This window comes from Salminus brasiliensis, chromosome 12, assembly GCF_030463535.1.
Source record: "Salminus brasiliensis chromosome 12, fSalBra1.hap2, whole genome shotgun sequence".
NCBI lineage: Eukaryota > Metazoa > Chordata > Actinopteri > Characiformes > Bryconidae > Salminus > Salminus brasiliensis.
In genome coordinates, this window is record NC_132889.1 from 30,710,048 (window position 1) to 30,722,075 (window position 12,028).

General features: G+C 40.4%; 1 protein-coding gene across 12 annotated transcripts in view; it reads left to right on the top strand.

Annotated features, from left to right (window-relative positions):
- The first annotated feature begins 211 nt into the window (after positions 1–211).
- Positions 212–12,028, top strand: part of mapk8ip3 (mitogen-activated protein kinase 8 interacting protein 3) — a 50,722-nt gene continuing 38,905 nt past the window's right edge. For all 12 annotated transcript variants that reach the window (XM_072692831.1, XM_072692836.1, XM_072692837.1 and 9 more), the window contains exon 1: positions 212–1,313. In XM_072692831.1, coding sequence (XP_072548932.1) covers positions 1,008–1,313 — 306 coding nt within the window. In that variant the 5' untranslated portion in view covers positions 212–1,007. The remainder of the gene's footprint in view (positions 1,314–12,028) is intronic.

Here is a 12,028-nt window from a genome sequence, read left to right on the forward strand (position 1 = left end):
TTTTTCCCACTCGAATTCCGGCAAGCCCCGCCTCCTTCTCTGCGATTGGCCAGTAATTAATTCTCATAAGCGTTATGCAAATATAGCATCAACTGCTAGCCAATCCAAGCGCCGTTGGTGCGTGATTTTCAAGCTTAGGGCGAGAGACGCTATTAGCCAATCCTGGCTCAGGAGGGCGGGGTCTGTCGGAAAACGGGTGGGAAAGAAAAGAAAACGCACCCCTGTAGCCAGCGAGCGAGGTTCCCAACCCAGCCGAGCGGACGACGGCAGCAGCCGCCCCCCACATCCACCGGACTGGCTCTGTAAATGTCAAAAAAACTAAATCCGCCACTATGCTTTAGGATAAATGATTAGGGCACGACATGGAGCGGTGATGTGGGTAGCTAGTCCAGCTTAACCCACTACATGTAAGCTATTTATTACCATATTATTTATTTATTTTCCTTTTTTATCCTCCATTGATTTTTTTCGCCCAGTAATGGCTGGGCTCCCGGGCTGCGGCGGTTCAGGAGCAGGTGCATCGCAGGCGGTGATGTGATGGATTCCGCCCGAGAGGGGACGGGAGCGCCGGTAACGAGTCCAGCCTCGCCCGATACGGATCTAATCGAGGATTAGCAGGGTGTGAAGGGGAGAGATTGGGATAGCGAGGCCGTACAGTGGCGCAGGGAGTGGGGGGAAAGGAGAAGCTAGCTTAGCTGCCGGCTCCTCTCACATAGAGCCGCGCGCGAGCAAAGAAAAACAAGCCAACCTTAGGTCCTACTGCGGGGAAACGAGGCGAGGGACTCGAGCCTCGTCCTACCGAGGCTTTCGGGCACCTCCGGAGAGATGTGGGACACGTCCACCTGATGACATCCCTCTAAAATACACAGTTACCGAAACCAAGCCCCTCTATTTGGATGACTCAGAGAACCGCTAGCTAGCCTAGTGCCGCGCCTCCATTACTGCGCGCGCTGCAGATTTCAAAGGTTGTTTCGTTTTTGGTGGAGAACTCCCAAATTCCAGTCGAGATGATGGAGCTCCAGCTGGACGAGGTCGTCTACCAGGACGACTACGGCTCGGTCTCCGTGATGTCCGAGCGCGTCTCGGGCCTGGCCAACAGCATCTACCGCGAGTTCGAGCGCCTCATCCGGAGCTACGACGAGGAGGTGGTGAAGGAGCTCATGCCGCTGGTGGTCAACGTGCTGGAGAACCTGGACGCCGTACTTACGGAGAACCAGGAGCACGAGGTGGAGCTCGAGCTGCTCAAGGAGGACAACGAGCAGCTCATCACGCAGTACGAGCGCGAGAAGGCGCTACGCAAGCAGGCCGAGGAGGTGAGTCAATTAACGTGACGGTAATTGACGTGGCTGAGAAACAGGTAACCTGATGACATTGTCAACCATGGCTGAGCTGTTATTAAGTGTTATAACAGCGTTATAACACTAACAGGGCTATTATGACGTACTGTTACCATAATTAAGACAGTGGGAAACATATCTGGCCTAATTAATGTCAATTAACTGTGACCATAGCAACACTATTAGAGCTCTTATGAAGCTTTATTAACATCATTTACACAATTACTGTTTGCCCTCATTCCCCCACACACACATATAGCTGCATAGGGTCACACCCCCTAGGCTTTACCCTCTTTGTTGACAGTGGCATTTGTAACCTGTTATGAAGTGTTATCAATAACTTCATCATGTCAGAAATCAATTCCTGGCAGTTATGAAGTGTTGTCAATATATTAACAACCATCTCAGGGCATGTATTTAATATTATTACCACTGTAAAGTTTCACGCTCATTCCCACAATGCACATATTCACACTGGCTTTGAGGAGGCTGAGCCATGTGTGAGCTGCTCTTCAGGATGTGTTGATGAAGTGCTGTGAACATCACTCATCATTTAAATTGGGGTTTGCCTTCATTCCCACACATACTGAAAGGTACGCAAGGTCACACTGACACTGAGTTTATTATGTTTATAGCCAAGTCTGGGCTGTTATGAAGTATTATAGACAGCTTATAATCATTTGTAGACTGTAATGAAGTGTCATCCACACATGGTTATGGAGGTCTTTCCTTTGACAGAGGCATTCCCAACATTTTCAGCACAGCAATAACGTCTTCTTAATGTTGCTGTCGGCCACATTTGGTAAAGGTCAAGCTTCGGAGTGTAAATCTGCTCGGATGCTTTCTGGAGGAGTACTTGCATTGGCTCTCTTTGCTAAGCAAATCTATAATGTTCATATATAATATATACAGTATATAACACCGTGTCCTCTTCACACTTCACTCCTCGCTGTGTCATTGTCCATATCTGGCACCAAAGCGGGCACTGCTGTGCTCCAGCCACCAGCCGCTGGAATCGAGTTCCCTTAGCTAAGCCCTCAGCTAAAGCCTCCGCAGTATCATCACGACAAGCTGGCACTGACAGAACCCCCTCCAGTTGCTACCACTGCGTCATCAGCTCAGTGGATCAGCATCAGTAAGCAGGATATTTAAAAAAATCACAGGAAACGCCATAAAGGCAGTAAAGGAGCAGCATTGTTTATACTGTATGAAGCTTGCTGTAGAACAGCTTGTCGTCTTGACTGTGTGATTTTAAAGGCCCAGTGTCTTCTGTGTAGCTGGAGAGCGAGAAGAATAACATTCAGAGGGAGGCAGAGTGTAAGATGAAGAGATGATGACCCAGTGGGGAATTTCAGTGAAGGTCTCTTGGAGAAATGGTAGAAGGGTACAGTATAGTGAAATAGTGTAGTGGAGGTTGTTTGTTTTTCTGTCTACACCTACCTCAGATTTTCTGTCATGTTGTATGAAGTCAGCAGGTTTGCAGCCAACGTGCTCAGAGAAAAGTGCCGGGTACCCAGCTCTGATGCATCGGCTATCAGATGCCTGTGCTGGCCAGCATCACGCTGTGAAGTGATGTGGGGGAAAGAGAAAGCCACCCACCAACCCGGAGAGAGCCAGGCCAGTTGTGCTCTCTCAGGCTCTGTCTGTCTGTCTGCTTTACAGCTGTTTTAACATGAATAGGTTAATGCTTTAATTGTGATACATAGGTCCACACTTCAGTTCTTCAGTAGCATAATTTACATTAGTGTGGCTTTTTATTAATAATAACTTTATAGGCCCTAAAGCAGAAACCTGTGGGACTACACTAAGTTAGTGTCACTAACCTAAACAGATACTAAATAATTCTAATTGGTATTTCCAACCAATTGAATAGTAAACCTAGGGTCCAAGGGATTAAAATAATATATTGTTATTACTGATGAAGCCTCATCTTATAAAGCCTTTGATTGATAGCATTGATTTACTATTATTAGTTATAATAAATAAAAAATAAGCCTTCGTTATAGTGGTAAAAATAATTAATACCAGTATTGATGTTTCAGTATGAGTGGTGATAAAAAGTGTAGCCTTATTATTGTTACTGCAGTTCTAAAATAATACAAAAGCAGCATTGCAATACATGAAGTAATAATAAAGCATATGTACTGCATATATCCAGTATTAATGGACACTTACTAATGATAGAGAGGATATAGTAGTATTATAGGCTTCATATTTGCAGCATTATAGAAATAACGTGATGGATTTTTGTTGGATTATTATTAGTGATAATCCAATATAGCAGTACATATGATATATTATCATTTGATGTAGTAAATAGAAATATAATCGTATTAATGAATGCGTAATAATGATAATAAAAGGGAATGTAGTAGTATTGGTATAAGACTATCAGTGCATTATTAGTAGTGATAATAAAGGGAATATTAAACTACTAATGGATTCTCTTCTACTCCCTATAGTGTGATTAATAGTCCTGACTGCTCCTTCAGACCTTCTCCTTTTCATGATTATGTTGTAGGAGTGCATCATTCGGAGCAGAGCCTGCAGGGCTGAGTGTGTTACGCTACACAGCCAGTGTTACTGTCTAAGTCTGAATGTGTTATCATGTCTGGCATTTCCTTATAGTTCATTACACTGCATATAAGATTAGAATTTAATTGGTTCCACCATTGGATTTCAGTGTTTCTTTCCTTCCACACACACTTTAGATTCAAGGCTATGTGGTGAAATTGGCAGTTTTACATCACAGATTTGCATGCAGTGTTTGCATGCCAGCTATGTGCAAATGAGTTTATTTTAGTAGCATTATTAATCATTAGCATATCAGGTCAGAACTAACTAAAACGGTTCAAACTGAATAGTTCTGTTTTGGCTAAAACAGACCCAGACCATCTGCATTGTTTGGAGGTGTTTTTATTAGCAGACACATGATGCATTACTGGTAATGTGTCTGAAACCTGGGCTTTTGAAAGTATTTGTTGGGATAAAGTAATAAAGTTTGAATTTCCATCCCTCAGTAATGGGATCTGATGGATTTTCAGCAGTTTTGTTGAAGTGAAGACAGACTGGATTGATGTGTAGATAAAAACTATTCTTTTATCTCATGCTGACTTTAAAACATCTTCAAAATTCATCTACTACATATCAGTATTTACTTTTGACATATTTTGACATATTATGTTCTTTACAATACGTCAGAGGTTTATGATGATGAATATAACCAATATAAATGCTCCAAAAAGCCACATATACATGGCTTATATATTTAAAAGGTGATTTTCCAGAAGTAACTTAGAGTCAGTGGACGTTTTTTTGGAAGTAATTTAAAGCATTTCTATTGGTCTAGTCATCCAGAATTATTTCCACCTCTGTACAGAGTAGTTCAAAGGATGGAGAAAACTAAAAATGGAGATACATGGCTTTCTCTTGGCAGCAGTGGCATGTGTATATGTTGAGTTAATCAAGACTTGATGGCTTGCTGCAGAACTTGGTTTGCTGGGTCATTCTGAAGACGGGGCTGTTTTTTGCTGTGACAGCAGGTCTAGGATGAGAGGCGTTTTGGCTCAGAAGTGCAGAGAATGCGCAGTCTGGAGTGCAAATTCCATTCGGCTGCAGATTTGGAGAGAACCGGGCTCTAAAAGACGAATGATCATGATGAGTTTCGAGGAACAGTGGGTCCAATTTTACCTGTGGAATAGACAGTGGAAAGCTGATTATACATGCATTATACTTTTGGTTTTGGAATTACCCATTTTCTGCGTTTTAATGTTTTTTTTGTTCCCTAAAAACCGTGTTTAAAAAAGTGCTGAAGAGTGTGAAGAACCTTTTTTGGGCTTAAAGTGCCTTCACGTGTTGTAAAGGTTGTATACCAATATAAAAATTCATCCTAGAATATTTACATTATATGGAGGAAAAATGCTCTAAGGAAGAATCCACTCACACAGTTTTGTCGTTTTGCTTCAGTACACCACCTTAATGGAGTTGAAATGAAGGTGTTTGTGGGTCTGTGTGTGCCTTCAGTAAGTGAAAAGCATGCTCCGTTGAGTTGAGGTGACTTACTCTGTCATTTAAGAAAATTCTATTTATTTTCTGTAAGAAACTCTTGGGATGTTTTCACTGTATGTTTTGGGACCTTTGGGACCTCCATCTGTACTGTGAAGCACCATTCTATCAGTTTTGCAGCTTTTAAATCAATCAACCATCACATAAACAGTAAACACCATCAGTAAAGTGACCCAGTTCAATAACAGTACCTCCACCATGTTTGTTATATGTCCAACTATGTAAAGATCTGGTTGTATTGATAGACTTGGTTTTGTTGGATTTCTTTTTAACACCACATTTTACATTTTAATTTAATTAAACTTTTTATATTAGTTTTTTTAAATGATTATTGTAGTTACTTTGTATATTATAGAAACCCTTATTTTGGGGTTGTGTTCTTTGGGAGTAGAGGACAGTACTGTGAGGAGGATGGGTGGAAAGGGTGATTATGGATAATCAATAACACACAGAGAGGGTAGCTGCGGGCTGCTGTGTAACCTGATTCTCTTATTATGAGACAGAGAGACAGAGGCTTGGAGGGGGAGGGATGGAGAGGGAAGATGAGAGAGACAGGGAGAGAAGGAGGTAGAGAGAGAGAGGAGCGGACAGACTGAGAGTAAACAGCACTCTCCAATTTCCTTTCCTGCGGGATTATGACAGTAGGCTATAATGGACACAATAAGGACAGCAACCTCTTACTTTATATGCCAGCGTTTCTCTCTGTCAGAAGCAGCCGTGCATACACGGCTTACAAAACTCTGCTGTATGATAACAAACCCTAAATCTCCAAGACCATTTGTTCTGTTGCTAAAGCTGCCTAGCTCAGACTCTCATTGGTTAAATATGACCAATAGTCATACTCCGTAGTTACATGTAGTGTAATTCTGCTGTCATCAGCTGGAACCACAATCTTTAAAAAATCTCTAAAGCTTTTCTGTAGTGGAATCCTGTGTAAATGATTACCTGAATTCAAGTACTTACTTGTAAACTATCTGTCCATTCCAGAATTGAACATTTAGGCCTAGTCTTAAACCAAATTCTAATAATGCATGAAAGGATTCTGAGGGATATACAATTTATGTATTTATTAAGAAAAAAAATATATATAAAAAAAACTAATAAAAAATAAAGAAAAAGAAAATGATAAAATAATAAAAGATGTGGAAAAGAGACATTTTCCCCTTCTTTTTAATAGCTACCTAGTTACACCCCCCAATAGCAATAACTGCAACTAGGAATGTCCCGATATTTTAATAGATCAGGTTTTGATTTTTTGTTTTAACAGACCATAATATCTGAACCTTTATAAAACTATCGCTGAAATGCTCTGTTTTACCAGCGGGAGAACAACATACCTTTCTTTGTTTTTAGACCACCACTGAGGAGCACATTCAGAGCCAAAAAAGAGACTAACACTAACACTCCCTATTAAAACAGTTATTTCACATCAGTAGTTGACGTACTACAGTCCAGAGTGTGTACCACTACACACACACACACAGGAAGTGATTTGATTGCAGTGTTTTAAATGAGCTGGGAGCTGATTGGTCAGGCAGGAGAGTCAGACTATTTAACACACATATTAAAATCTCTACTAAACTTAGTCAATCAGTCCAGAGTGTCTCATTATAGACGCTTATACTAAATATTATAGTATTTATATTGTATTATAGTATTTAATAGTATTTTATTTTTTATACTAAAAATATAGAGATTTTACTGAATGTATTAATCAGCAGCTCATCTTATCTAAACTGTGCGGCTGTATAAATGACTCTAAAGTGGAGTCATTTGTCTTTGAGCTGAAGCTAAAGCACAGTTGGGTCATGTAAAAAGACAATGATCCAAAGCACGCAAGCTCCAAAGTCACAATGGTGTGATGCTCCACTGAATTGTAGTGGGGAAAATAGCGTCGCTGGTGTTGCTACTCTAGACTTAACATGCTGCAAACTGCAGTATGTAACTTTGGAGAAGTAGGCACAAAAACGCTTCAGAGAATTCAGCAATGCTCGGTAAGTCATATTTGTGGAAATGCCGTAATATTACTGTACCACACCAGTCCACATGCTTTTTTTCACTTCCAGTGACAGTTATGTATCTCTCAGCTAGTCCAGAAAAGTGTGTCCTTTAGTGGTGGCTCAAAAGGCGAATTACACTTCCTGACAGCAGGGTGAGTGAAACAGCAGAAAAACTGGATCACATACAAATTCATTATGTTATGTGTTTGTTATTTGGATGCATTTTGCAGATCTAACTTTCACTAAAATACTGTTAATTCTGCTATTGTCTATTTTTTTTATATAAATCTGAATCTGGACACTGTCATTCATTCTTCTTTTCTTCTTGGATAATAACAGTGTTTCACAGATAATTATGACACATGTTGTGTTCACATCTTTGCCTGTCTCTGCCACCTCACCACATTGCCAAGATAAGCTGTCAGAGTTCGGCACTTTCTGTGCTGTCAGCCATCCCTGCTGTCCCATTTCTCTGAAGTCTGGATTGACTGAACCACTGAACTGGAGTTGGAGGAGACGGCGCATTTCGTCAGACTACTGTGTGTTTACTGAACTAGTCTCTGGCTTCCAGATTAGTTCATTGAGGTGTTGTGTCTGCGGACTTTGGTGGAATGTGGAGTATTGTGTGTGTGTGTGTGTGTGTGTGTGTAATGCCTTAGGCCTTTCTGGATTGATTTTAGAGCCATCTCTGTGGAAAAGGCCTTTAGACCTTCAGAGAAATTGTAAACAACTCATGGAATCCTTCAATGCATGACTGTATTATTCTACATGGAAATACATGTAGAATAAAAACCATGTATGGATATTTTCAAGCCTTTTCTGTTGGCCCATCCACCATGCAATTTTCACGAGTAGCAGTAAAGAGTAGTTGTCAATGCAGAATGAAAATGCAGAATGAAAGGAAACTGACATGTTGATATGATTACTTACTCTATATAACAACAATCTATATGTGTATTGTTCCTGTCACACAAAAACATTTTATGACTATTTTATTTATTTATTTATTTAGTTAGTTAGTTATTTATTTGGCATAATGGGAATCTGGCCGTTTTCTTTAAATTGTGTCAGAATTTCCTTCTCCTTTAAAGCTGCCGTTATGGATATACATAAATGGATATACATAATATATATAACGTTTTTGCATGACAGTGACAATGTTCTTTAAAAATGTAGTATGGTAAGTGTGGTACAATGTATGGACATGGATGTATTTTACATATTGTTGCTCCATTTCACTTTTTGACATGATCTAAATCTGGCCATTGGTCTTTACATTGTGGCAAGTGTTTCCTGATGAATGGACCAATAGAATTGCTCCAAAATGACGTGGAATAAAATAAAATATTCTTACATTGACTTCCATTGAAAGTTAAGAAAGTTTTGTCCATCTCCTGAACAGTTGTCATTTTGGAGATACAAGATTTTTCTGACAGCAACAGTGACATCAGATAAAACTGTAAATGTATCAGGGAGTGTTTGTTTATTTGTGTCTGTGTGTGTTTAGCTGCTGGCTGACTCTCTGTCGTTGTGTAGCGTGAGGATTACTGAATTCCAGTAGTTTCTCAGTGGCTGTGTTGTGCTGCAGAAAGAACCTATTGTCCTCCATTTAAACCCTCACAGCTCCAAGTCACCATGCACACAGATTCTGCGTGTGTCTGTCTGTCTGTCTGTGTGTCTGTGTGCAGTTGTGTAATGTTCCTGGATGTTTTTGTTTGTTTATTTGTGTGTTTGGGTCCTGAATAAAGAATTACTGTGATATAACACTTAGTTTGAACCTGCAACAAAGGAAAATGGCTTGCGGTAAATGACTTGTACAACAGCAGTCAGAAAAACAGTGATAACAATTAGCTCAGAGTCTAAAGTCTCCCCAAAGGCTGTGTGTTTACCTTCATTTCTGAATGTAAACATGTTGAGAGTCTGCAGTGTGGAGCTTTTTTGCAGGGGAAACTGAAAACTAATATCTGAACCTTTATAAAACCATCACGGAAATGCTCTGTTTTACCAGCGGGAGAACCGCTCGCTTTTCTTTGCTTTAAACCAGACCTGAAGAGCCCATTCAGAACCGAGTGGAGGCTAATGCTAATGCTATTACACACACACTAAACCCAAATCACAGCACATTCACCCATTATAAACCAGTTATTACACACCAGTAGACCAACAACGGATTTCAGATAACATACACAGATATTAAATACACTATAAAACAGTCATTTTAATAAAAGTCTTTACCAAACTAAATCAATCAGGTCCAGAAAAGAAAGTGATTTTAGTTCAGTATTAATGAAGCAGCTCATCTTATCTAAACTTTGTGGCTGAATAATTTATACAAACACAGAAATCAAATCAGAGAGACCTGGATCAGATCTGGGGCAAAATAACCTGACCGGGACACCCCTAGTTCTTACTGACATTGGAGACATCGCTGTGGGAAGACCTTAAGACTTTAACACCGTAACTGCTAAATTGTGTCAAACAAGAGTCACTGTGGTCTAATGCTGTATATTTGCTGATAGACACCATCTAGGACTCAGACTTTCTTGATCTGCATACGTCTGGATTAATAGTGTGTTCAAAATGGTAGTCTAGTGGTGTACTATTTAGTACAATAGTGTGAGGTTTAAGATACAGCCAGAGAACGCTACATTAACTGGAATGTGAATATTCATTTAGAGGTTCATTGATTTTTGTAGACTGTATTAGGTCGAATGAGCTTCTGTTTATACGGCTTAAAGATCATCTGTGTTCCTGTGCATACAGTGGTATGAGAAAGTTTGGGCACCCCTGATAATTTTAAAGATTTTTCTTTATAAATCATTGGTTGTTCGGCTCAGCAATTTCAGTTAAAAATATCATATAGCAGAGGTTTATAGGATAGTGTGCAATAATTATGTAAACGAAAATGTTCACTGTATATACTGTTTTAGTCATAACAAATGACTAAAATGTCCTAAAACTATAGAAAAACTAGAAAGACAAACTTCCTGAAGTTCCTGGCTTCTTACAATATCTACATGTAAACCTATTTTTAATTACATATAAATACAAATAGATATATTATATATTATACATGTATAATGCATGTAACCACCATATTTAGCTGTCAAAAAATATCAAGCAAGGCTAAAGTTTGCCTAGACAAAGATTTTGTTTGACGGGAAGATTCTGATGGTAGATGCTGTGTACCTGTAGCAGCAAATTTTGGATTGTTGGAGACGTCTCTACACATCTTGCAGTCTGCTCTTTGCCTGAACCTGCTAGGACAGCCTGACCTGACCATGTTGGCAGTTGTTTCGATTGTAAATATATTAGCAAACAGTGTAACAGCTGTGGTGGCTGTGGGCAGTGGTGGCTCAGCGGTTAGAGCGCCGGGATATCGATAACAGGGTTGTGGGTTCGATTCCCGGGCTCGGCAAGCTGCCACTGTTGGGCCCTTGAGCAAGGCCCTTTACCCTCTCTGCTCCCCGGGCGCTGGAGTTGGCTGCCCACCGCTCTGGGTGTGTGTGTGTACTCACTGCCCCTAACACGTGTGTGTGTGTGAGTGTGTTCACTACCAGATGGGTTAAATGCGGAGGACACATTTCGCTGTACAGTCCACACTGTACAGTGACGAATACGTGCACCTTTATCCCTTTTATCCTTTTTTTCTGATTGTTCTGAGATCTTTTTAAACCCTTTCCCAGACTCATCTACATCCATAGCCTTCTTTCTGGAGGCCTCAGAGAGCTCTGTGGATCTGGCCATGGTGATCTTCACCACTCACTTCAACATCAATCAACAATCAAGAGCAAACTAAATGCCTGAGGTTTAAATAAGACAGGCTCCTCCAAAATCCCCTCTAACCATGTCCTAATCATCAGCAGCTTGTGGCACTCTTCCTTCAGCTTGACCTCTGGTCTCTTCTCTTTAGCTCTGTAATGCTATTATGTAAAGACTGATGGTGAGAAGGAGTCAGCATATTAACACACATACACACACACATTCTGCAGTGCTGGTCAGATCAGGGTCTCTGCTCACACACTGCAGGCATCTCAGATATCTCCAACACACGCTCACCAACAAACTTTGCACTGATAAATGAGCTGTGACTGCCTGTCTGTTGTTTAATTTGCTGTGATCTGCTGTAGATACTGCTGCTCGATATTGGAGATAAGCCACAGATAAAAGTGCTTATTGGAGAATAAACAACTTCCTTGACTGTCAGTTTTCTCAGTTATCACAGTTAAAAGCCCTATTCAGACAGGACTAGGTTCGTACAGGGAGGTGGGGTAGTGTAGTTTTAACCAGGACGTCTGTAATGTTAGTGACTGATTTAGGTTTATGTTAGTGTGCATTACAAAGCTCGAAGTTTGAGCAGACTTATACGACCTGCTTGATTTGTGCCGGATGTTGCAGATTTGCCACCCATAGCTGACATGACAAAACCCAAACTCAAGCTCCTCCACTTCTTAAGAAAGACAGCGAAAGACTTCTTTTCCACAGGATGTAATGAAATGATTAGCAACATTCCACACAGGATTCATATCGCTGCTGTTTTAATTTAATTCTGGATGAATGGGCCAATAGAAATGCTCCATATTGACTTGGAATAAAACATCCTCCTACATCCTCCTGTAAAGTTGC